At 43.8% G+C, this 27,448-nt stretch overlaps 1 protein-coding gene across 3 annotated transcripts in view; it reads left to right on the forward strand.

Annotated features, from left to right (window-relative positions):
* ELP1 (elongator complex protein 1) overlaps positions 1-27,448 on the forward strand; it is an 882,162-nt gene that overhangs the window by 499,434 nt on the left and 355,280 nt on the right. For all 3 annotated transcript variants that reach the window (XM_033918172.1, XM_033918151.1, XM_033918160.1), the window contains exon 25: positions 9,966-10,089. In XM_033918172.1, coding sequence (XP_033774063.1) covers positions 9,966-10,089 — 124 coding nt within the window. The remainder of the gene's footprint in view (positions 1-9,965; positions 10,090-27,448) is intronic.

Here is a 27,448-nt window from a genome sequence, read left to right on the forward strand (position 1 = left end):
CAGGGCAAGGAGTGGTCTCCTTTCGCGCCTCTTTGCCTAACATCTTGGAGTTCTTGCAGGATGGCCTGTGCCTGGTCTTCCCTCTGGGTTCAGCTGGCAGCTTTGTCTGCGTTCGCGATTTGCTGCATGATAAGCGTTTTAACTTCTTTCCCGGATGTAGTTCATTTTTTGCGGGTGGCAAAATTGATTCGGCCTTCTGTTTGGCCTTCACTTCTGTCTTGGTATCTCAATCTGGTCTCAATCTGTGCGTCCTCCTTTTGAGTCTCTGGGTTCCTGCTCGCTAAAGGATCTTACTCTCAAGGCGGTGTTCCAGGTAGCCATTACTTCTGGGAGATGCGTTTCTGAGTTGCAGGCTTTCTCTTGTAGGCCTCTCTGGAGTTTTATAGGAAGTGAGTTGTGCTGCGGCCTGTTCCTTCCTTTCTGCCCAAGTTGGTCTCGCCTTTTCATGTCAGCCAGTCCATGGTCCTCCCGGTCTTGGGTAGCCGGGAAGACTCTTCAGAACAGAGGCAGTTACGCAAGTTGGATGTCTGTCGGGTCCTTCACTCGTATGTTCAGAGAACTCAGGAGTTCTGGAAGTCGGATCATCTTTTTGTCCTCTTGGTGGGTCCTCGTCAGGGGGACGGCACTTCCAAGGCTACCATTGCGCACTGGATCAAGAAGAATATCGCTTCAGCCCATCTTCTTCAGAAGAACCCTGTTCCGGATTTTTTTTAATGCTCATTCTACTCAGGGTCAGGCAGCTTCTTGGGCTGAGTCTTCTCTGGTGCCTCTAGTGAATATCTGTAAGGCTGCAGTTTGGTCTTCTCTGAATTTCTTTCTGCGGCACTAACATGTGAACATTCAGGCGCGTCGGGACACAGTGTTCAATGAGCATATTCTGGTGGTGGCCCTCCAGGGGTCCCACTCATGATGGGTACTGCTTTGGTACGTCCCATCAGTGAAGCTGTATCGGTCTGGAGAGGTGATAAAGAAGGAGAAATTAGGTTCTTACCTTGCTAATTTTCTTTCTTTTAGACTCTCCAGACTGGTACAGCACCCCACCCTATATGTCTTGTCTGTTGTTCTTGTGGTTTTTCACATGAAGATTTTGCTTTTTCTGTGGGTTCTAGTATTTTATAGAGCCAGGGAGCTATGCCAGCGGCTATGGCTCAGCTGGCATAGCTGGTGAGCTGTGGGGACCTTTTTACTGCAGGGGTTTGTTCTGTGCAATTTCCAACAGTATTCCTATATGTTTAGTTTGTTACACCTGTTCGGAGTGTTATTGTTCAATCTTAGTTCGGCTTGGCTATTCAGCAGACTAGTTAGATAGAGGCGGCTCTACCATTTCACAAGTTAATTGCCTCATCATGGACAAGTTGTTGAAAATGATAATCGTACATATTGTGCAACTTGCTAGTAAACTTTATACTCTTCAGTGTTATAGTTCAATTGTAAGAAAATGGCAGTCTTAAGGATACTGCATGTTCCAAGCAAGGAACATGCAGTATCCTGCATATTGGAATATCTAAGTAAAGGAATTTGCCATTTTCTTATGATTGAACTAGTATAGTATAAAGTTTACTGGCAATTTGCACATTATGCACGATTATCACATTCAATAACATTACATTACATTAGTGATTTCTATTCCGCCATTACCTTGCGGTTCAAGGCGGATTGCAAATGAATTGTCAGGACATTAGAAGTGTGTTGGGAGTAGTTAGTACATTTCTTTAAGTTGCTAAGGATTACATCTGAATTGTCATATTAGAAGTACATAAGGAGTAGTTGCAGGTGATGCTTGGGGTAGTTCTGACTGTGTTAGTTCGGTTTTATGTGTTTTTTGAATAGAAGGGTTTTTATTTCTTTTTTGAAAGTTTTGTAATCTGTGGTCAAGGTCAATAGATTGTAGAGTTGGATATCAAGTGTTGCAGCTCAAGTGGCTAGGAGGTTGTATAGTTTTTTTTGTTGTCCCTGATGAAGCAATTAACTTGTGAAATGGTAGAGCCCCGTTGGACTTCCAATGAACTTTTGACTGGATTTCAATGGAACCTTGGATTTCTAAAGGCCTCTTAGGTTACAAGCTTTTGGATTACTATCCATTTACTGTCTTTTTGATCTTGATATAGACATTTGCACTTGAGGACTTCAAAAGGACTTTATTAAGGTGCAAGCCATTTAGATTTCAATAAGTTAAGTGCTAATTTTTGGTCATGTTATGGATATGTACAATAGATTTTTAGCTTTTGAGAAAATATACTCAAAACAATAATGAAATAAATTATTATAAGTAATATATTTATTTTAAAAATTTATATACCATTTAAATCTAAACAGTTTACATGGTTTACATACACAATATTAAAATGATGACAAAATAAAAGCAAATATACCTTCTCTCTTTTTTCCCTTTTCCATGTGTGCTAGAGGAGACATTTTGCCAAAAATGTCTCTGTCAGTTTGAAAGTGGCCCCCACAATATTAGGTGGTAGGGGTTAAGTGAAAGGCGTACTGACAAACGCCAGGTCCCAGGTTCAGTTCCCTCACAGATGACTCACCAGGAAGTAGAATAATAGACACAACCAGAGGTGATTGCATAAAGAATATATTATAGAAATAGGCTTACAGAAAAGTAATATTCATAAGCATTACAATTAAGCAGAGAGCATTACACTTAAGCAGAGAGCAAGCAGTCTCACTGCCTTACAGAGGTCAGAGGTAAAGAGGGACATAGAAGCTTGCAGTTCTAGGAAGCTTTGTGTTCCGTAGATAAAGGGAAGTATAGACAGAGAGAGGGAGAGCCAAGACCTCTCCCATGATAGCTTGATAGGAAAAGAGAGAGCTGTATGTGTGTTGCAGAGAGCAGGCTTTTATACCTTGGAATCTTATTCTGAATAGAGAAAATATTGTATCTCCCAGTATCTTTCTGTTTAGAACTTGCAAACTGTTTGAGACAATGGTCAATTTAATAGACAAAGGAGGGTGAGAAACCTGATGGGATTAAGTCTCTGGCTTGATCTGTGCACCATTATCCTAAGCACCCTCTTAATCAGGCATTGACACCTTTTAGCTAGCCATGATTCAATCGGGGCTACTTGAATCAATCAGGGCTACTGCACACAGAGTCTATCTGCATTCCCATGCCAGAGTTAGATTGATATAATCTCCCAGAGGCCTCTAGGCTGACATCTCCCATACTTTTTTTTTTTTAAATGAAGGCAAGCTTGTGGTACCCTTATTTAAACAGTCAATCTGCAATTAGCAGATGCTTCTTTTACCTCCAACATTATAGTCGCACGTCCCCTTTGCTGCAGAATCTCCAAGCTATGAAGATAGGTTGTTCCCATTATGAGTTCAAACCTCTGTCTTAGGTTGTATAGGCCATAATCTGGGCGGGGATCCCAGTATGCCTATATCTTACCCGTCGTTGAGCGAGTGAACGTTACATAAGGGATGCAGGAAGCTTTTTCAGGAGGTTCAGGTATAAAGGTACCAAGATGTCATAAGAGAGAGTATCTAAGTATGGGATATGGGATAATATTATATCTGACCCTGGTAATGGTAATGCAATAGGCCATGCCAAATTAAAACCAAATTAGGGCCAAATTAGCAAGTGTCAGAAAAGATACTGGAAATACATGTATAACTGCCTTAAAAGTTAGAAGGAAGCTTGTATGATAAGCGTTGTAAAGAAATGTACATGTGTTTCACTTTACAGCAAAGAAAAATCATAATAATACATAACAAAATTTGTACAATAATTAAGATAATGATAGGGTGAATTAAAACATTAAATACGTGGTTTGCAGTGGGCGAATACCCAAAGAAAAGTTCCCAAACTGAGACATGAGCGTCTCTTAGCAAATTTTCTACAGTTTGTGCAATCTGTCCATTTTCAAAAGTGATAGTATGATTAACTTCTTTGGAGGTTTTCTTAAGTTGTTCAATGTAAGTATGGAGTTCAGTAAAGTTCAGCAGCTTGTGGAATGTCTCATTCCCCATTCCAAGAGGTAGTGGATGTACAGCATAAGAAATAAAGTCTGGAATGTCCATAGAATAGGTTAAATAGGAGGAATTGTACAGCAAAGCGTTCTTAGGAAGGTGGCTATATCCGATGAACAGGAAACATTGTGTACAGCATGTGTGGAAAAGTCTTTGCAGTCAGGGTGCATGAAGAAGAATTAGTCCAGCAGGAACCGGCGGTCTCTTTTCACACTTGAAATGAAAGGATGTTTGCACAGGATCTGATGTCAGTCAAGTCACTGGAAACTGGTGGTGTTCGCCCTTGAGATGAAATGATGTCTGTGCATACAGGGAGGGATTTGAAAAGAGTCCCGATATCATTCAGCAGCTGTACTCCAGTATGATCCAAATAAGAGATAGAAAATGGAAGAGAAAACATGTTGCCTGTACTGAATGTAGAGAGAGAGAAACCAGGTTGCCTGTACTGAATGTACAGAGAGAGAGAGAGAGAAAGACTAGTTGCCTGCACTGAATGTGGCAACATGTAACAATATTAATGCATTTATAGTTATGGCAAAAGACAGACAATAATCAGGTACTTAAGGTTCTTAATCAGACATTCCAAAAAGATATGTTTTTGTGTGCTGCATATAACTTATGGCAATTCAGAGAAACCATAATTCTGTACTGAATGTATATATAAAAAAATTATGTCAGAGAAACCATAATTCTGAACTGAATGTATATATAAAAAAAATTATGTCAGAAATGTGTACTGAATCTAATGAGAAGCATAGAATAAACATGGTATAAAGTGAAACCTTTACTTAAAAATATAACCCCTAACTAAGCTAAATTTAGGATATAAAAAGAACATTGCGCAATTGGGCTAGTTAAAAAAAAATTGGGGAAAAGAGCTCTAGAAATGGCCAATGTTATGTATCCTGGGGTACCCCCTAAACTAAAACAAATAGACAAAAGACAGACCACATAGCACAGACAACATAAAACACAAATTTTGAGGCGTCGGCATTATTCTTCCATTTGTCAAGTGTTCAGGGCTGAATTTAACTCTGCAAATAAACACTTTGTTATAGAAAAACACAGCAAAGATGAACACCTGAGTAGTACAAATAATGCATATCATAACCATCTCATATTCAGAAAAGGCATAAAGCTAATATCTTCTTTGGAACATCTTTATCTCTGCAGTGATAAAGAGGAACCTTGGAAAACACTAGAAATATCTTTGTGCCAAAATTGGTCTGGGATGGCTATATCCGAACTGCTGCTAGGAAAAAGAAAAAAACATTTTAAATTAGCAGCAACCTCAAGGTCACTTAGAGCAAACTTTGTCCATGTTCCATTCAGGCCGACCTGGACCACATGTCTGCCACCTGGGTCCCACTGCACTCGGAGGAGTGGGCACTGCGGTGCAGAAGTCAGGTGCAGGCTAGATTTGTCTTCTTTTGTCTGCACTGTTGTGTCCTGGCATTCAGAGGCAAGGGGCAAATTCCGAAAATCATTAGTCATGTCTAGGACAGAGAAAAATGCACATTTAGGGTTAAATGTCACAGTCATTTCAGAGTGAGAGGCTGCCACTGGTACTACGGGCTTTGAAGTCTTAGTTAGGGCCTGAGAGTGTATAGTGAGCCTAACAGAGCCCTCTGATTTAGCAAATGACCCAGTTGGAGAGCCACATGCTACAGAGATAGGTCCACTCAGACCTCTCTCCTCCATCTTAGGCACCAGTTCTGTTGCTGGAGGAAGTACTGGATGCTGTGTTTGTGGTGCAGGATCTTTGCCCTCAAACAAAATTTCTGTGTACCTTTTCCCACAATCTTGTGCCCAAACTGAAAGATCTGCAGCCTCTGAGTGAGTTACACTATTATCATGCTTCTGCACTGGCAGGCAGCATTGTGTGGCTAACTGCACAGGAATAACCTTGTGAACCAAAGGTTTAGAAGCATTTAGAATTCCTGTACCTAATGCAAGACCAGTCACCTTAACTATTTCTTTGCCTGTATTCTCACTCGTGCTGGCAGTAGTTTCTACAATGTCTTTCATTTGTTCCTTTTGTGGGATAGACACACACTTTGAAGCTTTGTCATTTATACCCTGTATCTCATACATTTCTACATTTTTCTGATCTCCAGTAGGAGGTGCTCTGCTTGTAAAACTGATTCCAGCCCCTGTATCAATTAAAGTAAATTTATCCTGACCCTCTATGGTAGTATTAACATTAGGGCGGCCACACGTGTCCAAAATCAAAGGAGCCACATACCTCAAGCTGAATTCTGAGTCTGACTTCTTTCCTTTATCCTGCGTCTCCAAAGGTGAGTCCACAGGTAAGTGAAAGGAGTCTGGCTGGGCTGTGAAGGCCTGAGTCACCTTGGCATTTGGACACAGAGAGTCAGGACATCCCTATGCACTAGCACTGTTTTTCCTAGCTGTCAAATCACTTTTTACCCTGTCCAATTCTATCTGCATTGTGTGACGATCCTGTTCCCATTTCATTTTCTCTTTCTCTAATTTTTCCTTTTGGTCTCTGAGTTCATGGAAGGGAATGTAAGTGGAGGAATTTCTGTAACTACCTCTGCCATGCCCTCTATTTCCTGTGTGTGGTGTGTTCTTGTATTGGGGTGCTCCCTCAGCACGCCACCTTCTAGCTTCTGAGACTGAAATAATTTGAGCTGGCTGGGTCTTCCACACAGACCCAATCCTGAGCAGTAAAGTGTCAAAAGGTGTAGTTTTAGGGTCCTCCGAGAACAACAGAAGGTGTTTAGTAATCTCGGGAGATAATAATTCTAATAGGAATTCTTTATGTTCTCTCTGGCCATAATCTGAGGAAGTGGGCCAATGTTCATGTTCGTTAAGTACCGCGTTGATTACCCACACTCTATATGCAAACTGCTCTGGTGTATCACTTGGCAGGGGTGAAAGAGTTCTAAGTACTTGCAAAGAGGTGCAGCGAAATAGTTGTTCGATGCCCATCTTTACAAATTGGTATGGATGAACAAGAGATCCAAATTTATAATAATGTGGACCCAGGGCTAGGTGCATAAGCTTATCAAAATCTGCATTGTTCCTTTTGTATTTCCCTAGACCCCAGTGAATCAGTATGTCAGTAGCCCATTTGCACCATTCATTTATGTTAAAAGGCATAGGGCCCACTTTCTCCACTATTCTTTCAATGTCACTATCTTTCATATGTCCCTGCAGCACTACAGTTACTGGAGCTGTGTCACTTATAGGGGTACTATTGGTATTGCTCTGGCCTGGTAATGAATTTTCCTCACTTTCGTTTGTCGGGTCTTCTTCCTGTTCTACATCTGTAGCTAGTTTACCTTTTCGCTGGCCTGCTACAAAAACAGTGTTTTGTTTTTCAATAAACTGACTACATGGATTATAGGGTGAATGATAGGGTGAATGTTGCACTGGTGCAGACGGCAGAATCTGTGAGGAGACAGCAATAACCTGTCCCTGTGAGGCACATTTTGACTTTAAATACTTTAATTCTGCCTTGGCCTCTTCAAATTGTTCATTTACAGTTAAAAAGGTATTTGTGGCCTGAACAATTTGGGTTCTTAGCATGGATATATTAATTTGTGCCTCATCTAAGTCTTTGGACAGCTGATGGCACTGAGTGTTCAAGTCAGTATTATCTTGTCTTAGGCTAATAAGTCCTCTACATAAGCCCTGAATGAAAAGGCATTTGCGTTTATCTGTTTTCTTTCTAAACTCCTGAGAATGAGAAACCATTTGTTTCTGAATATCGTGCCATGTGTTTTCTGGAAAATTACCCTCATATGGACCCCCTTTCTTGTCAAAATATTTGTGTACAATATCTAAGAGTTCTTGAAAATCAAAAGGGTTCATATTTGAGGCTGCAGAAGTCTGCCTTGGTTCGTGGGCCTTGCTCATATATTTCATGAGAGAGAATGGGCTTCTAAATGTCCCTGTCTGTGTGTAGCCTTTGAGATTGAAATGCTCCCACTTATGAAGGAGGGAGACTTTAGTTTATAGGTAGAAAAGCGAGGTAAAGCGTGTTAGGCAAGAGTCATTGGCGTAAATAATACACTTATGCCCACACTTGCCCACACTGGTTACTACCTGAAATTTACAGGCAGAAGTTTAGCAGGATAAAATATAGAAGAGCAGAGATGTCAGCTGCCAGTTCCAGTCCAGTGTGCACTGGGCCTTTCACCAGGGCAGAGACTGACAAGAAATAGAATTAAAAGCACAAGGTAAAAAAGTTAAAGTTAGTACAGATGTGGCGTGTCTTAATTGAGTGACTGTTTTCACTTTGAACCCTGCTTTTCTTCAGAGCAGCTCAAATATTCTTACATGCAACACCCTAGCAAGCATATAATAGCAAATCATACAATGCAAACTGGCACAGGTAAACTACAAAGACTTTTGATAGTAAAATCTCACCAAATATAAAACCCAAAATATTACTGAAACTTTTCACAATTGTGTCATCCAGTCTAAAACAATTTAAGGGTTCCAAAAGGACTTTTGATTTCTATCTCACTCTGTCTATCAATCAAAAATTGAAATAAAATCTCACCCAGTATAAAACCCCACAATATTACTGGAACTTTTCAACAGTGTGTCATCCAGTCTAACGTACAATCAATCTAAGGGTTTTCCAAGGACTTTTGATTTCTATCTCACTCTGTAATCCTATTGCACAGTGCATAAAAAAAACTTAAATTCTACTTACCCAGATGAAATCATCAGGAAGGACCGAGACAGAGCCCCCAAAATGTCAGTTTGAAAGTGGCCCCCACAATATTAGGTGGTAGGGGTTAAGTGAAAGGCGTACTGACAAACGCCAGGTCCCAGGTTCAGTTCCCTCACAGATGACTCACCAGGAAGTAGAATAATAGACACAACCAGAGGTGATTGCATAAAGAATATATTATAGAAATAGGCTTACAGAAAAGTAATATTCATAAGCATTACAATTAAGCAGAGAGCATTACACTTAAGCAGAGAGCAAGCAGTCTCACTGCCTTACAGAGGTCAGAGGTAAAGAGGGACATAGAAGCTTGCAGTTCTAGGAAGCTTTGTGTTCCGTAGATAAAGGGAAGTATAGACAGAGAGAGGGAGAGCCAAGACCTCTCCCATGATAGCTTGATAGGAAAAGAGAGAGCTGTATGTGTGTTGCAGAGAGCAGGCTTTTATACCTTGGAATCTTATTCTGAATAGAGAAAATATTGTATCTCCCAGTATCTTTCTGTTTAGAACTTGCAAACTGTTTGAGACAATGGTCAATTTAATAGACAAAGGAGGGTGAGAAACCTGATGGGATTAAGTCTCTGGCTTGATCTGTGCACCATTATCCTAAGCACCCTCTTAATCAGGCATTGACACCTTTTAGCTAGCCATGATTCAATCGGGGCTACTTGAATCAATCAGGGCTACTGCACACAGAGTCTATCTGCATTCCCATGCCAGAGTTAGATTGATATAATCTCCCAGAGGCCTCTAGGCTGACAGTCTCAATCTAGAATTTGGATTTTGACATCATTTTGAAAATGCCCCTTTGTGCCTCGTCAGGCTAGAAACCATAAAACATGTTTGTTTTAACATCTCTTAATTCAAGAACTGTTTTTTGTCATCTTTCTCCTTTGTACTCTTATTAGATCCCCTATAAAGTTCATACCCAGCAACCCCCCTTTGCCATGTCAAGCCACAGCAGTTGTACTAAACTAAATTGGCTCTCCGTACTGTTGTGACTAAATGTCAGGTATCCTGGATTCCCCAGGATTTCTGGATGGTATTATCCTGCTTGTCCATGACAGACTGTTATCCTTGTGACCTGCATTGTTACTAGTTCATGTAGTTAATGTGTCATCCCTTTTTGTACAACTTTGTATTTGGAACAATATGACTGCAAGTAATGTCAGTTTTAAAATGTAGTTTGTGTTATATCTGGTTTAATTCTTTTTCCATTTGTTATAATCTTGAGTAGAAAGACTTAAATGTAAGAGTTGTGCTGTTGTCATTCACAGGACCCCAAAGAGTACCTCCCATTTTTAAACAAGTTGAAGAAAATGGAGACCAATTACCAGAGATACACAATAGATAAATATCTGAAAAGATACAAAAAGGCTCTTGATCATCTTAGCAAATGTGGTAAGTTTGTGTATTTTAGTCCATGTTACAAAATTAATTTTAACCTGCACCTAAATTTATAAGCTATGTAAACATCTATACTTAGAGCTTTGATTTTACAAAGATTAATGTGGACCTTTGGCATTCTTTTCAAAAATTATTTTACTGTGGGCTGGATTAAGAACATAAGAAGCACCATCTCCGGATCAGACCTTCAGTCCATCAAGTCCAGCGATCCGCACACGTGGAGGCCCTGCCAGGTGTACACCTGGTGTAATTTTTAGTCACCCATATCCTTCTATGCCTCTTGTAAGGAGATGTGCATCTAGTTTGCTTTTGAATCTTTGGACGGTCGATTCCGCAATAACCTCCTCTGGGAGAGCATTCCAAGTGTCAACCACTCTCTGCGTGAAGCAGAACTTCCTGATATTTGTCCTGAACTTGTCCCATCTTAGCTTCATTCTGTGTCCTCTTGTCCATGTCAAGTTGGACGATGTAAATAATTTTTTCAACTCTATTATGTCGATTCCTTTCAGTATTTTGAAGGTCTCGATCATATCCCCTCGCAGTCTCCTTTTCTCAAGGGAGAACCATCCCAGTCTCTTAAGTCGATCCTCGTATTCCAGTTTCTCCATCCCTTTTACTAGTTTCGTTGCTCGTCTCTGCACCTTCTCCAGCAGTTTTATATCCTTCTTTAGGTTGGGAGACCAATGTTGGATGCAGTATTCCAAGTGGGGTCTGACCATTGCTCTATAAAGCAGCATTATGACCCTCTCCGACCTACTTGTGATTCCCTTCTTTATCATGTCCAACATTCTATTTGCTTTCTCTGCCGCCACCGCACATTGTGCTGATGGTTTCAGGGTCCTATCTATTAGTACACCCAGGTCCTTTTCTTGTTCGCTCTTACCCAAAGTTGCACCTGACATTCTATACTCGTGTTCCTTATTCTTACTGCCTAAATGCATTACTCTGCATTTCTCCGCCCATTTCTGTAACTGACACAAGTCGCTCTGGAGTTCCTCGCTATCCTTCTGCAATCTGATTGCCCGGCATAGCTTTGTGTTGTCTGCAAACTTGATGATTGAGTACATAGTACCCAAATTAAGGGAAGGGGAAAGGGAATGGGGACTTGTATACCATCTTTTTGTGGCTTTGGCATTCAAAGCTGACATTTCAAAGCAGTGGGCAAGGGAGGATTAAGTAACTTGCTCAGGGTCACAAGGAGTACCACCGGGTTTTGATCTCATAACCTTTAGGTGCAGAGGCAGCAGCTCTTCAAGTGAGCCATACCTTTAAGATCTATTCAATACTCGTATTCTGTAAAGGCGCTCCACATCAACTGCTCTTCATAGAATAGCATTTATCACCAATTCCTATGTCCAACTTTGGACCCTAGGACTTAATTCTGCTGAAACCTGGTATAAAACCAGGCATGCAAGTTGGGTGTGCAACCCCCCCAAATTCTGTAACAGCACCAGAATATATGGAAAACCCCTGACTCATCCATGTCCTTTCACGGTCCTGCTTCTTTTTGAGTTGCATGCGAGACAATTTGGGTGCGCAGCATTATAGAATAGCTCAGAGGTTCCCAACACATGGTACATGTACCCCAGGGGGTATGCTGCACAGTTATCTCCTGCCCTTATGCCACTGTCATCGCCACCATCTCCCACCTGATGCCACTGCTGCTGCCATCTTGGTTCTTGTACCCACTTCCAGACTAGCAATAAGCACAGCTTTGCCGTTAGGCATCCTTGGGGCCTTTGCTAAGCTGGGCTCACCTCCAAGGAAAGACTAAGTTGATCATTGGAGGCGGCCCAGCCTAGCAAATCTCTGAGGCTACCTGAGGGAATTGCTGGGTGCTTGAGGAAATTACAGCTGTGCAAGCAGGTGAAAATTGAGTTCCTGTTAGTCAGAGGGGGGAGAGGTACCTCTGAATCTGGGGGGAGGAGAAGTAAGAGGGGGAGGTGCCTCTGAATCTGGGTGAGAGGGAGATGTGAGAGGTGCCTCTGGACTGGGGGGAGGACAGTGGAGAAGGAGTGAGGGAAAGAGACTATCGGGGGAAGAGGGGGGACACGACTCATGAAGAGACGTAGACCACAGAGGAATAGCAAGGAATAGGGAGACCTGCATTCTACAGGATGGAAGGTGTGGGCAGAAAGGAATAGAGAAGTGATGCACAGAGAAGAGATGTTAGGATAGTATAGGATAGGGACAGAGACACGGGGGGGGGGGGGGAATGCTGGACAGGACAGATAGGAATGCAGATGGAAGGTGGAAGTAAAATGGACAGGATACCCTGCAAGACAGAAGAAAAAAAATAGAGAAAACCCAAAGAGGCACTGCATCCAATTGAATGGAAAAATAAAACAGACAACAAAGGTAGAAAATAGTATTTAATTCTGAATTTATTAATTGGAATGATCCTGTGTAGAAATCTTGCATCAGTCCTATTCTGTTTTCTCACTAGGTTTTGTATTAGTATTTTAGGATTTGGTGTAATTAATTACAGTGCATTTTTTCACATATAAGATTGTTGCTCTGGGAGTTAGTGCTGTTATGATATGGCAAGGTTTTCTGTTTTTTTTGCACAAGTTTGTGTATAGTGTTTTGCAGTGATGGAATTGTATATGGGCCTTACTGAGGTTATACAATACTTTATAATAGAGGCAGAGTTTTATCATGTTGTGCAGCCAAGTGGTTTAAAACAGCTGAACCCAATAGGAAAGAATATCCAAAACAGAACTCCAAAAATTCTTTCAGATAATACTGATGATAATGGGAGAGTAGACTGGTTGAAATGTCACACAATTAAGTAAAATCACTATATCTAAACTATGATTAAACGTAACGGCCTCTTTTACAAAGCCGCACAGCAACTGCCCCGAAGCCCTCTAAATCTCTATGGGCTTCAGGGACGTCAGCGCAGCCGCTAGCGCGGGTTTGTAAAAGAGGCCGTAAGTTTAATTTTGGTTTAGATTTCATTTGATTGTGATATTTCAACCAGTCTACTCTCCCATTATCATCAGTATTATTTGAAAGAATTTTTGGAGTTCTATTTTGGATATTTTTTCCTATTGGGTTCAGCTGTATGCTAAATGTCAAGCAACTCATAGGAATAGAATGGACAGATTGACATTGAGGGTCAAATTCTGTAAAGGACATCTGAAAGTTAGGTGTCATCTAGACGTCCAGCAAGAAAATGCTGAGCGTGATTCTATAATGCATAAACGTACTATAGAGAATTGCACTCATCGCCACTCAGTGAGTTTAGACATGTCTAAATAGTTAGATATCTGTTCTGCCATGTGTTTATCTAACAAGGGTATGTAGAAGTCACCTCCAACAAAGCTTCAGAGTAATATGATTCTTTATTGCATAAACATCAGATAATGCCAAATAATGCAGATAGACATCAGATAATATACAGGACTAATGTTTAAGCCCGTTAAATTAACGGGTGCTAGAATAGATGTGTAGACTTTTAGCACAATGGGTCGCTGAGGCGTTTCTTTCTTTCTTACTTTATGTTTTTTATCTCTCTCCCTGTCCCCTTTTCTTTCTGTCTCTGTCCCCCTGTGTGTCTCTGTCTCTTCCCTGGCCCCCTGTCTTACTGTCTCTCTCCCTGGCTGTCTGTCAATCTTTCTTTGTTTCTGTATCTTCTCCCTTCGCGAGTGTGGGGCAGTTGTAGGCGCGCATGTGCACTCCTTCCGGCCACAGACATACAGAACACGCAGGTAGGAGTGCGCATGCGCCGCTTAGGGTTTTATTATCTAATCATTGAGCCCATTACATTAACAGGTGCTAGAATATATGTCTGTCTGTCTTCCTCCCACTGACTCTCTCTCTCTCTCTGGCCCTCTTTCTCTGTCTGTCTTTCTGTCCCTCTCCCTGCCCCTGTGTCTTTCTTTCTTTCTGTCTCCCTCCCTCCCGCTGTCTGTCAGTCATTTTTTCCCATTTCCCTGTGCAGCAGCATTTCCATCCCATTTCCCTATGCAGCAGCAACAACATTTCCCTCCTATCCCCCCCCCCCCTTTCCTGTGCAGAAGCAGCAGCGGTATTTCCCTTCCCCTCCAGGTCCCTGTGTAGCAGTAGCAGCATTTTCCCCCACCCCCCTTAACCTTCTCTTACCGCGATCTGGCCTGCTCCGTTCGGCCCCTCCCCTTCTTTTACTGCGTTGTCCTGCTCAATCTGGCCTGCTCCTGACCCTCCCATCCGATCCTCCCACCGCCGACAAACCTCCCGGCTCCAGCAGCTTAGGCAGCACTTTAAACACGTTGCTTCGCAGCCTTCTACTGCCGATTTCCTCTCCCGTGTTTGTCTCCGATGATGTCATCAGAGACGCGACAGAGGAAATCGGCAGTAGAAGGGCACGAAACAGCGTGTTTAAAGTGCTGCCTACGCTGCTGGAGCCGGGAGGTTTGTGGAGGGTCAACAGGCAGAGCGGGGCTGCTCTCCACCACTCAGTTGCTGCCACAGGGCCGCGAGTGTGGGGCAGTTGTAGGCGCGCATGCGCACTCCTTCCGGCCACGGACATACAGAACACGCAGGTGGGAGTGCACATGCGCAGCTTAGGGTTTTATTATAGAGATATAAGCAGAGAATATCTAAATACACCAAACAGAATACTTCACTATGTCTGCCACATTCTGCCTGATCCTGATCGGGAATTCGAGCAATCAATAGGTCGGTACAGTACATAGTTCTCAGGGCCATGGCTGAATTCAAATTCTAAGATGTGAATTTTACCAGGCTGTCTCTTTCTCACAGACACTGCTGCTTCTGCAGTAACAACAGGTGTCTCCCTTATCTCTTAACTCTGATAGATGGAATGTTAACCGCCGCGCGAACCCTCCCTTACAACATGAAAACCCTTCCTCAGCAAGACATGAAACAGTATAAGATATATAACACAAGCTGATAACAACTTGCTCTCATGAAAGCAAGTTGTAAGGCTGCCTAATTGTCTGGCACAGATGTAAGGCAAGAATTGCAGCTAAAAAGCAAGCAGACATGAAGATTCACACCTAATAGCCAAAGTGACTACTTGCCATGCCCTGGCCAGCCATGGGCATAACAACGTCCTTTACAAAATCACCTTTTAGGCGACACATAGACGTCTTCACAACATCTATAATGTTATTGCATCTCATTATTATGACGTCAGAATGGCAATTATCCCAGGACAAGCAGGCAGGTATTCTCACATATGGGTGACGTCATCCGACGGAGCCCCGATGCGGACGCCTCACAAGCAGACTTGTTTGAAGAAATTAGAAGTTTTGAGTCGCCCGCACTGCCATGCGTGAGTGCCTTCCCGCCCAGTGCACAGGGCGCATCTCCTCAGTTCTTAGTTTTCCGCGGAGTCGAGAAGTCCGTCTTTTTGGCTCTTTCCAGTAATCGTTGTTCGTGCCTTCTCTCACCGCGGTTTGTCTTTTATTGTCTCACGAATCGCTGTTACTCGTTTTCTTTCTTTTTTTTTTTAAAAAAAATTTTTACTTCCATTTGTTTGTCCAATACAGGCCGCGGCCCGCGGGCTTCGACTTTGTGTCGGCTGTATTTTCGTCTATGCCCCGGCCTGTTACCAGTTTTAAATGGTGTAGCAAGTGCAAGCACAAGGTATCTCTTACGAACCCTCACGGACGCTGTCTCAAGTGCCTTGGGCCGAAACATCATCCTACCTCGTGCCTGCCTTGCCAAACACTTAAGCCTAGTGCTTTTAAGCATCGTTGTGTTCTGGTGGATCACCTCTTCGACATGGAGTCTTCTGCTCTCTCGGCATCAAAGATGTCTTCAGCATCAGCCCCAGTCGACGCCTCTCCTTCTACTGCTTCCACCTCGAGCCTCATCAGACCTTCGTCTTTTGGAGCGGCTCTTGCTTCGACGTCCTCGGCTGCCATATCTTCTCCTGTCTCCTCAGGTCAGATAGCTCAGCACTCGGTTCTGCCAGTGGTGATTAAAGTTTCGAAGCCTTTCAAGTCGAAACACTCTCATCTCACTGTGCGAGAACCTCCAGCCAAGGCAGGTGGGCCGGTGTCAGAAGCGGTACCCTCCTTGCCGGCTATCCCCCAGCCCTCTTTGGAGGAGCAGATTCTTAAGGTCCTCACTACCATGGGACCTACATTGCTCACTCTACTTCAGCCTGGGCATACAGAAGTCTCCCGCGAGGTCGAGCTGCCTGTGCCCCGGTCTGATCCTTCACACTCTATGCAGGGAGCAGAGTCTCTGCGAGTGTCTGGTCGGGCTTCCAAGCACGAAACGCATAGAACAGAGTCTGTGCGAGTGCATCGACAGGATACCTCCCATACTACCAAGGGAGTCCAGTCTTCGAAGTTGCTTCAGGGTTCCTCCACGCCTATTGATCTTCGATCTACTGCGTCCAAGGCCACCTCTGCTCGATCTTCGAGATCCAGCTCGAGACACACTTCTCGACATAATTTGAGGCCTTCTTCGAGGCATTCTTCGAGACATCATGCCTCCAAGCCTCGGTCTTCTCCGGCCTCGACCATGCCTCCAAGCCTCGGTCTTCTCCGGCCTCGACCAGACCTCCAACTCCTCGTTCCAAGTCTCAGATGCCAGCTCTCAAGGATATCCTGATGTCCAGTGCCTCGTCCAAATCTCCAGGTTCCTTCGTCCCATGGTTTCCTGCCAAGGCCTCCTCTTTTTCGACTCCAGCTGCTTCGACATCCTCGAGCCCTTCTCGAGGCCGTGCAACTGCAGACCAGTTATCCTTCTCTTCTTTTTTGAGACAGATGGCTGGAGACTTGAGAGTTCCACTAGACACTGGCTCTAAGTACTCTAAGGAATACCTTGAGGTCATGCACCTTCCTCAACCTCCGGCTGAGTCTCTCAAGCTGCCACTACACAAGCTTCTTGATCAGACTTTTACTAGATGCATGGAAATCCCCTTTTCCATTCCAGCAGTTCCAGGAAAGTTGGATGCAGATATAAAAAGGTTTTGACAATTCCCAATTGTCACATCAATCCTTGCTCGTGGAATCATCTTTAAAGAGATCCCATCCCTCGAGAGTCTATGCCACTGTTCCTCCTGGCCGGGAGGGACAGACCATGGATAAATTTGGACGTCGCATTTACCAAAATGCTATGATGTCTTCGAGGGTCCTTAATTATAATTTTTATTTTATCACTTATTTTGAGTTTCTTTTGTCCCTTCTGCCAAAGTTTGTGGGTTACTTGGATGATAACATGCATTTCGAATTTCAAGAAGTCATTGCTTCTTTCTCTCAGCTGCGTATCCATCTTCTACAGTCAACTTATGATACCTTTGAGCTCTCTACCTGAGCAGCGACTTGCTCTGTGGCCATGCATCGTCTAGCCTGGCTTCGCACCATCGACATGGACTCTAATCTCCAGGACCGCCTGACCAACATTCCTTGCAAAGGCAATGACCTTTTCGATGATTCCATCGAGGCAGCCACCAAAAAGTTGTCTGACCATGCTAAATCTTTTGCCTCCATCGTCAGACCAAAGCCTAAGCCAGCTCCTTCTAGACCTGCACGTCCTTCTGTCATCTACCAGAGGCGTTTTCTTCCAAAGCCGGTGCCTTACACTCGCCCTCCTTTAAAGAAGCAACCACCTCAGAAGCAACAGAAGCCTCAACCTTCTGCTCCACCTAAGGCTTCTCAGCCTTTTTGATTGTTTACTCCAGAGCATAACATCCATCGTTCTGTCTCTGACCCCTTGTTCCACCTATAAGAGGTCGTCTCCATCTTTTTTACGGCAGATGGGCGGTCATAACATCCGACCTCTGGGTCCTTTCCATCATCAGAGAAGGATACTCTCTCCATTTCCATCAGGTTCCACCAGAGCTTCCTCCAAGAGAGTATCCTTCCAGTCCATCCCAGACCGCCCTTCGTCTTCAGGAAGCTCAAGCTATGCTTCGTCTCCATGCCATCGAACCAGTTCCCTTGTAACAGCAGTTTTACTCCCGTTACTTCCTTGTTCCAAAGAAGACGGGCGATCTGCGGCCCATTCTGGATCTCAGGGCTCTCAACAAATTTTTAGTCAAAGAAAAGTTTTAAATGTTGTCCCTGGCATCTGTCTATCCCCTTCTCGAGCAGAACGATTGGTTATGCTCTCTGGATCTCAAGGAGGCCTATACTCACATCCCCATTTATCCTGCCTCCCGTCAGTATCTGAGATTTCGGGTGGGGAATCTGCATTTTCATTTCAGAGTACTACCCTTCGGCCTGGCCTCGTCTTTTAGAGTGTTCACCAAGTGCCTGGTAGTGGTAGCAGGAGCTCTAAGGAATTATGGTCTTCAGGTATTTCCCTACTTCGACGACTGGCTCATCAAAGATTCCACATCTCAAGGGGTTATTGTAGCGACCCAACGGACTACCTGTTTCCTACAAAGTTTGGGATTCGAAATCAACTTTCCCAAGTCTCAGCTTCATGCCTCTCAAAATCTACAATTCATTGGAGCTGTTCTGGAAACTGTCCAACTCGGAGCATTCCTTCCACAACAACGTCTGGAAACTCTGCTTCACCTCTGTCACACAGTGTCCTCTCACTCTTCCATCTCTGCGAGACACATGATGATACTTCTGGGTCACATGGCCTCTACAGTACACGTGATTCCTTTTGCCAGACTTCACCTCAGAATTCCTCAGTGGACTTTGGCATCCCAATGGACTCAGGTTTGCGATCCTCTTTCTCGCCACATCTCAGTCACTCCTTCATTGAAGAAGTCTCTCCATTGGTGGATGCTCCCCTTCCAATCTCTCCAGAGGCTTGCTTTTTCACATGCCCCCTCATCAGAAGGTCCTCACGACAGACTCATCGACTTATGCTTGGGGCGCTCATCTCGATGGTCTCCGTACTCAAGGCCTCTGAACCAGTACGGATCGTCAGTGTCATAGCAATCAGTTGGAACTCAGAGCGATCCTCAAAGCTCTCCATGCTTTTCAACATCTCTTTCACGACACAGTAGTCCTCGTCCGCACGGACAACCAAGTCGCTATGTATTATGTCAACAAACAAGGAGGGACAGGGTCTGCCTCCCTTTGTCAAAAAGCTCTGGAAGTTTGGGACTAGGCAATCCGTCACAACACCTTCCTCAAAGCTGTCTATATTCAAGGGGCTCAGAATTGCTTGGTGGACAACTTGAGTCGTCTTCTGCAACCTCACGAATGGACTCTCCATTCCTCGTCTCTTCATCACATTTTCTCACAGTGGGGAATGCCTCAGATAGACGTCTTTGTAGCTCCCCACAACTACAAACTGCCTCAGTTCTGCTCCAGGATATACTCTCCTCACCGCCTCGAGGCAGATGCTTTTCTTCTGGAATGGACAAATCTTTTCCTCTACGCATTTCCTCCATTCCCTCTCATTCTCAAGAATCTAGTCAAATTGAAGAATGATCATGCCACCATGATTCTAATCGGTCCTCGGTGGCCGAGACAACCATGGTACTCCTTTCTACTTCAACTCAGCAGCAGGGAGCCATATCTTCTACCAGTTTTTCCTTCTCTGCTTACGCAGAGTCAAGGACCTCTCAACATAGCCCCTCTTCAGTTTTCTCAATCTTAAAGAGATGTTTTAGAAGCTTCTAGGAAACTTACCACTAGACAATGCTATCACCAAAAATGGACTAGAATTTCTACACGGTGTTTTGCTCATCATAAGGAGCCTCAGCATTCCTCCTTATCTTCCTTCTGTTTTGAACTATCTTTTGCACTTATCCAATTCTGGCCTCAAGTCTACATCCATACGAGTCCATCTCAGTGCAATTGCGGCTTTTCATCAGCCTATTGAAGGGAAACCCCTCTCTGCTCATCCGGTGGTTTCCAGATTCATGAAAGGACTTTTCCATGTCAAACCTCCTCTCAAACCGCCTCCTGTGGTTTGGGACCTCAATGTTGTCCTTTCTCAACTCATGAAGCCTCCATTTGAACCAATTGACAAGGCTCATTTGAAGTATCTCACTTGGAAAGTTGTGTTTCTCATTTCTGCTCGACGAGTCAGTGAGCTACAAGCTTTGGTTACTGATCCACCATTCACTGTGTTCCATCATGACAAGGTGGTTCTTCGTACTCATCCAAAATTCCTCCCTAAAGTGGTCTCAGAATTTCATCTCAACCAATCTATCGTACTTCCAGTGTTTTTTCCAAAGCCTCATTCTCACCCTGGAGAATCAGCTGTTCATACTCTGGACTGTAAACGTGCTTTGGCCTTCTACTTGTAACGCACCAAACCACACAGAACTGCTCCTCAACTTTTTGTCTCTTTTGATCCAAATAAGTTGGGACATCCAATTTCTAAACGCACCATCTCTAATTGGATGGCGGCTTGTATATCTTACTGCTATGCCCAGGCTGGATTACCACTTCACAGTAAAGTCACAGCCCATAAAGTCAGAGCAATGGCAGCTTCTGTAGCTTTCCTCAGATCGACACCGATTGAGGAGATTTGCAAGGCTGCTACTTGGTCCTCGGTTCATACCTTCACTTCTCACTGTTGCCTGGATGCATTCTCCAGATGGGATGGTCAGCTTGGCCAAACAAGTTTTACAAAATTTATTCTCCTAAGTTGCCAACTCTCCCACCATCCCATTCTGGTTAGCTTGGAGGTCACCCATATGTGAGAATACCTGCCTGCTTGTCCTGGGATAAAGCACAGTTACTTACCGTAACAGGTGTTATCCAGGGACAGCAGGCAGCTATTCTCACAACCCACCCACCCCTCCTGGTTGGCTTCTCTGCTAGCTATCTGAACTGAGGAGACACGCCCTCGCGGGAGGGCACTCGCACATGCGTGGTGCGGGCAACTCGAAACTTCTAGTTTCTTCAAGCAAGTCTGCTTGTGAGGCGTCTGCATCGGGGCTCCGTCAGATGACGTTGCCCATATGTGAGAATAGCTTCCTGCTGTCCCTGGATAGCACCTGTTACGGTAAGTAACTGTGCTTTTTATGCTGTTTTTCATTAAAATTGTATCAAGTGAAATGCTGGCATCACTATTATATTTTATTTCCAAATTTATTTATAGTTTAATATACCGACCATCTACGAGTATCTGACTGGTTTACAATTCTAAAAGTATAAAAATAAATAAATATTGGGGCAAATAAAAATTGTATAGTAAGAAGATTAAGGGCCTGTTTTACAAAGCCGCACGGCAACAGCCCCGAAGCCCTTTAAATTTCTATGGGCTTTGGGGCCGTTACCATGCAGCAGCCGCTAGCACGGTGTTTTAAACAGGCCCTAAGACAGTGATGTGACGGTATACAAGAGGAGTTAGGGTGAGAGGAAAGTTTGTAAGTACATCGTCAAAAATAAAATTAAAAGGAGGTACAAGGGGATGGGATAAAACAACATGGGATGGGTGTCGCTTCAGAGAAGCGGTTCTTTATATAGAATGTACTGCCATTAAAAGAAGGAAGAAAAAAAAAAAGATTCCTATTTTGTACTATGTTATGCATCTTGGAATAGAAAGTTTTTGAGTTTAGTTTTGAATTTATTGAGAGAATTTTTGTGACAGAGATGAGATGGCATAGCATTCCAGAGTGCGGGAGCTGTGGCAGAAAAGATTGTATTTCTAGTTCTTTGACTGGAGGAACGGTCAGTAAGTTTTGGTCTGCTGATCTGAGTGCCCTGGATGAGGATTAGTGAATAATGTGTTTATCGAGAAAAGCTGAGAGCGCATTAGTTTTATTTTGAAAATGAGCAAGAGGATTTTGTATGTGGTACGATGTGAGACAAGTAACCAGTGCGTTTCTTGGAGAAGAGGAGTGACGTGGTCGTATTTTTTTGCTTTGTATATAAGTTTAATGGCTGTATTTTGAATGAGTTGCAAACGACGTGTTTCCTTTTGAGTGATCCCGTTACAGTAATCCAGGTGAGTGATGACTAGTGAATATATTAGGATTTTGATGGAAGTGGTTTTGAAAACTGAAGTTAAGGAGCAAATAATTTTGCTTCTGTCACAGGGAGCAGAGTGGGCTTTGAACCAACAATGTCAGGGTGCTAAGGCTATAGCTCTAACCATTGCATCACACATACTCAGATAGTAAACCACATTCCTCCTAGTCTAGACCCAGTGTAGTTTAAGGGCCAAGATGGCGGCAGCGGTTTTTTATTGAGTTCTCTAGATGTGTACTATGACATCATCACGTTCAAAAAGATTTAGAGTTAGAAAATATTTGCTCATTATATTTTTGGCAATTTCCTAGTTCTTACATAGATTACATCTAGACAGAAGGAACCCATCTAACCTCAAACGTAAAATTAGAGTAGAGTATTCTACTCAATCTCGAGGTTTAAACCTCGAGGAGTCAGTGTTTAAAGAGAAAAGTGACCTGACTGAAAAGATGGTTTGAGGCCTTGTCTTTGGTGGTGAGGGCTGCTGAGACAGCCTCCTTTGTGGCTCGAGCATGCGCTCTTAAATTGTGTGACCCAGATGGTTAAAATGGCTATGTGGCTAATGCCTTTTATGATCTGCTGAAGGTAATGGGCAGAATCTTGTAGATCAGACTTGGGCTGGGGATTCCATGTCCAAAGCCACGCTCAGCAGGCTTAATTTCAGGGGCAACATGCTGTTTGGTCAGGGATTAGATTACCTTATTGCTAGTGTCCAGGACCAGGCGGTGGAAATGGACTATGTGGTTGATGCCTTGTATGATCTACTGAGGTTAGTGGGTAGAATCTTGTAGATCAGACTTGGGATGGGGTTTCCATGTCCAAAGCCACGCTCGGCAGGCTTACTTTCAGGGGCAACATGCTGGGGGGTGACCCCAGCCCAAAAGGTCACAATGATGCCAGGCCTCATGTGTAAGTTTGGAGGCAGACAGCAGGACTTTTACTGGAAGCACGGGAGGCTATCACAACCGACCAATGGGTTCTGGAATTCACCAGGGATGGCTTCAAGTTGGAGTTTGCCCATCCCCTCTCTGCCTGGTTTGTGGACTCGCCGAAGGGCAGACTGGAAAGAGTAGCCCAGGTCCAGGTGACTCTCCAAAGGTTGCTGGGCATTCATGCCATCAAGCAAATTTCAGATGCGAATTGGGCTGTGGCAGATAGTCCATATACTTTGTCATGTCCAAGAAAAGCATAGAGGATTGGAAGCCCATCCTGGATTTCAAGTATGTCAGTGTGGCTTTGTCATTGCTTCAGTGCAACCCAAGGGAGTTTCTGGTGGTGCTGGACTTGAGGCATATCTCCACATCCTGATATTTCCGGACCACAGTATTTCCTTTAGTTTCATGTCCTGGAATAGTATTTTCAATTCAAGGTTCTTCCATTCATCCTGGCTACCTTTCCCCCCTCCCCCCTCCTTGAACCTTCACCAAGGTGTTGGTTATAGTGGTGGCTCACCTCCTCAAACTGGGTTGGCTGGTCCATCCTTACCTGAACGACTGGCTCATGAGAGCGCCCTCGCATGAGAAAGCATAAAGAGCAGTTCAGACTTCAGACTGTTCTGGCTACACTTCACGGTCTGGGGTGGATTTTTCCTGGAGTATCTGGGTGTCCGATTCGACATGGAGAAAGGTTAAGTGTTTCATCCAGAAGCACATGGACTGAAACCTAGGAAACAAATCTCAGCTGTCCAGGCACAGCCAGCTCCATCAGCCTGAGATTATCTTCAGGTCTTGAGCTCGATGGCCGCCATAATAGAAGCAGTTCTGTGGGCGAGAGTGCATATGCGTCCACTGCAGTACTCCTTACTCTATCTGGTCTCTGTAGAGAGATCCTCTGTATGTTCAGCAGTCTGAATGACAGGGGCCTGCTGCAGCATGGCCTGGTGGCTTCATCCTCAATCCCTGTACTCAGGGAGGCCTCTACAGATAGACTCCTGGACCACACTGATGACCATGTCAGTCTCCTGGGCTGGGAAGCGCATTGCAGGGACAATGGTCCACATTGCAGCACCGATGGTCCATCAACAGGCTGGAGCCATCCAGTTGGTGCTGATTCAGTTTCATCCCTGTTTATCAAACAAGACAGTCAATGTTTTCCAACAACACAACAGCAGTGGTTTATGTCAACAGACAAGGAGGCACCAGGCGTGTCAGCCTCCAGAAGAAGGCCAAAGCTCTCTTCCATTGGGCAGAGACTCATCTTCTGGCCATTACTGCGGCTCACATTGCTGGAGTGCAAAACGTGCAGGCAGAGTTTCCCAGCAGACAGACTCTGGACCCAGAAGAGTGGTCCCTCTCATCCCAAATATTTTAGAGCATTGTAGAAAGTTGAGGTAGCCCTGCATTAGACCTCCAACTCTGATCATAAGAGTTAGGGCAGGGGTGTCAAAGTCCCTTCTCAAGGGTCACAATCCAATCGGATTTTCAGGATTTCCCCAATGAATATGCATGAGATCTCTTAGCATACAATGAAAGCAGTGCATGCAAATAGATCTCATGCATATTCATTGGGGAAATCCTGAAAACCCGAATGGATTGTGGCCCTTGAGGAGGGACTTTGACACCCCTGAGTTAGGGAGTTCCAAGTGTGAGAATATACTGCCTGCTTGCCTAGGATAAAACACAGCTGTAACAGGTGTTCTCTGGAGACGAGCAGAGGAGATGCATGCACACTTGATGAAGTCCTGGACTGATCAAGTTTCAAGTTTATTTAAAATTTCTTATACCGCTTAATCAAACTTCTAAGCTGTGTACAAAGTAATAAAAACATACATCAAGTTTCAAGTTTATTAGGTTTTTATTTATTTCTTCCATTTGTGCGTCGCACATACCTATACGAGCTCTAGGCGACATTACAGAGGAAAGGGGTTAGAAGAGGGTAGGGAGCACTATGAAGGGCATGAAGAAGTGGAGAGAGAGAAGTATGTAGAATATTTCATAGACATTCCTAACTTTACAGATAGGAGCACCATCTATGTAAATGATATCTAAATGAATTAAAGTAATATGTAAAAAGAAATAGAAAAGAGGAACTGTTAAACAATAGAATTCAGTTAATAAAATAAAAAGAATAGGGGTAAAATCAATGGAATAAAATTTAAAATAATTCATAAACTGGAAGAAAAAATTGGAAAACAATCAAATAAATCTGGCAGAAGTCCAATTTCCTGAAGCAGCTCTGTTGCCTCAGCATATTTTAAATAAACCCAACAGCAAAAGTCCAGATGGGATAGATATCAGCTCGGGCTTTCCAGCTGCTGCAGCCCTGACTCATCGCTTCCAGGCAGAAGATGCACAGAGATAGAACAATCCAGCGCCGGGCCGTACTGCACTCATTTGGCGGCGGATGATCATGGGCAGCTCCCGAAGAATACCTCACTCTGCCTCCATCAGACAACCGGGAGGAGGAGTCCATGGCACGGTCCCACTCCACGGATCCGGAGACACCATCAACTCCTCCCCAATGAGAGAGCAGATGCCGTCCCATCCATGGCAACAACCAGCAGCGATTAACCATGCCTCCACTGGTCCCGCCTCCAGCAACGATCTCCCCGCAGCGATCTCCAGTCACCACACGCAGGTAGGAAGGGCCTCTGCTGAAAATAAACCATTCCAGGCCTTTAGGTTAGTAGACAGTTATGCTGTGATTCTATAACTGTCAAACTCCTCCTATCCAAGAGGTTTTCTGACTCGCCCAAATGAAAATTAAAAGAAAAAACTACAGAACCCTGTAGTGCTGTACTTTTTCATTCAGCCTCCATTCCTCCTCAAACACCCAAATTAGATAATCTTTCTAATCCTTCACATTCAAATCCTCTCTTACTTCTACCTGCTCACCCTCAGCAAGGATGCTGGGCTGTATAAAGAGAGGCGTAGTCAGTAGAGGGAAGAAGGTGTTGATGCCCCTGTACAGGTCATTGGTAAGGCCCCACTTGGAGTATTGTGCTCAGTTTTGGAGACCGTATCTGGCGAAGGACATAAGAAGACTTGAAGCGGTCCAGAGGAGGGCGACGAAAATGATAGGAGGCTTGCGCCGGAGGAAGACATATGAGGAGAGACTGGAAGCCCTGAATATGTATACCCTAGAGGAAAGGAGGGATAGGGGAGATATGAATCAGATGTTCAAATACTTGAAGGGTATTAACGTAGAACAAATCTTTTCCAGAGAAAGGAAAATGGTAAAACCAGAGGACATAATTTGAGGTTGAGGGGTGGTAGATTCAAGAGCAATGTTAGGAAATTCTACTTTACAGAGAGAGTGGTGGATGCCTGGAATGTGCTCCCGAGAGAGGTGGTGGAGAGGAAAATGGTGACTGAGTTCAAAGAAGCGTGGGATGAACACAGAGGATCTAGAATCAGAAAATAATATTAAATGTTGAACTAAGGCCAGTACTGAGCAGACTTGCATGGTCTGTGTCTGTATATGGCCGTTTGGGAGAGGATGGGCTGAAAAGGTTTAGGAGGGTTTAGATGGGCTGGAGTAGGTTTTAACGGAGATTTCAGCAGTTGGAACCCAAGCACAACAGTGACGGGTAGAGCTTTGGATTCTTGCCCAGAAATAGCTAAGAAGAAAAATTTTAAAAAAAATTTTTTAATTGAATCAGGTTGGGCAGACTGGATGGATCATTCAGGTCTTTATCTGCCGTCATCTACTATGTTACTCTGCCATCAAAACCCCAATGACTCACAGCACAGAGAAATTCCACTCTTTTGTGCCAGAATGGCAGCAAACCTCATCAGAGACTACTTCTCCTCAGGGCCTTGCTTCGGTACCGCCGGGGTCTGTTCGATGCAGCTCCCTGACATCAGAAAAGAAAAACAAAGCAGCAGATGATGTTGGAAAGTTCCGCAGCAAAAAACAAGCGGAGATTTCTGACAAAGGTACTCTTTCACCACCAGTCAGCAATTTGCCATTTGTTTGAGGGACCGTCTCGTGCTCCATCTTCCAGTCAACCAGCTGTGGGGAAGAAAACTCCTGCGGGCTTGTTTTTCCAATCACAGTCCTTTTCCTTCACTACAGGACCTCCTTCAACAACAAAAGGTAAGCCTTCAAAGCATGACTCTTAGGCCAGTTCTCTATTTTCCCAACTATTTCCTCTGGCATCTTTTAAAAGGTAAACGTCCTATAGAAAGAAAGTGGGGAAGGAACTTGTACACATCAACCTGAGATAAAGAAGAGTTAATTTAATACAATCAGCTATTATAAAGCAAAATATGCTATTTTGCAATAGGACAGTATATCAGAACCAATCTATCTTGCCAAACCCGACACAGTCCATGTTTTGGCTTTATAGAAAAGCCTGCCTCAGGGGTACAGTATGAAGGTTTGTTAGTCTGTTTATGATGTCATTGTTCTTTTGATGTTTTAGATTTTATGCTGCTGTGCTATTGTGGTTTTTTATTAAAAATCTTCATCTGTACCCGCCGTCGTATAGCAATATAGCACTTTCTATATTTACCGAGGGGTTTCTTGCCTTGTTCTTTAAAGGTAAATGTCCAGCA

The sequence above is a fragment of the Geotrypetes seraphini genome, chromosome 1 (assembly GCF_902459505.1).
Source record: "Geotrypetes seraphini chromosome 1, aGeoSer1.1, whole genome shotgun sequence".
Classification (NCBI taxonomy): Eukaryota; Metazoa; Chordata; class Amphibia; order Gymnophiona; family Dermophiidae; genus Geotrypetes; species Geotrypetes seraphini.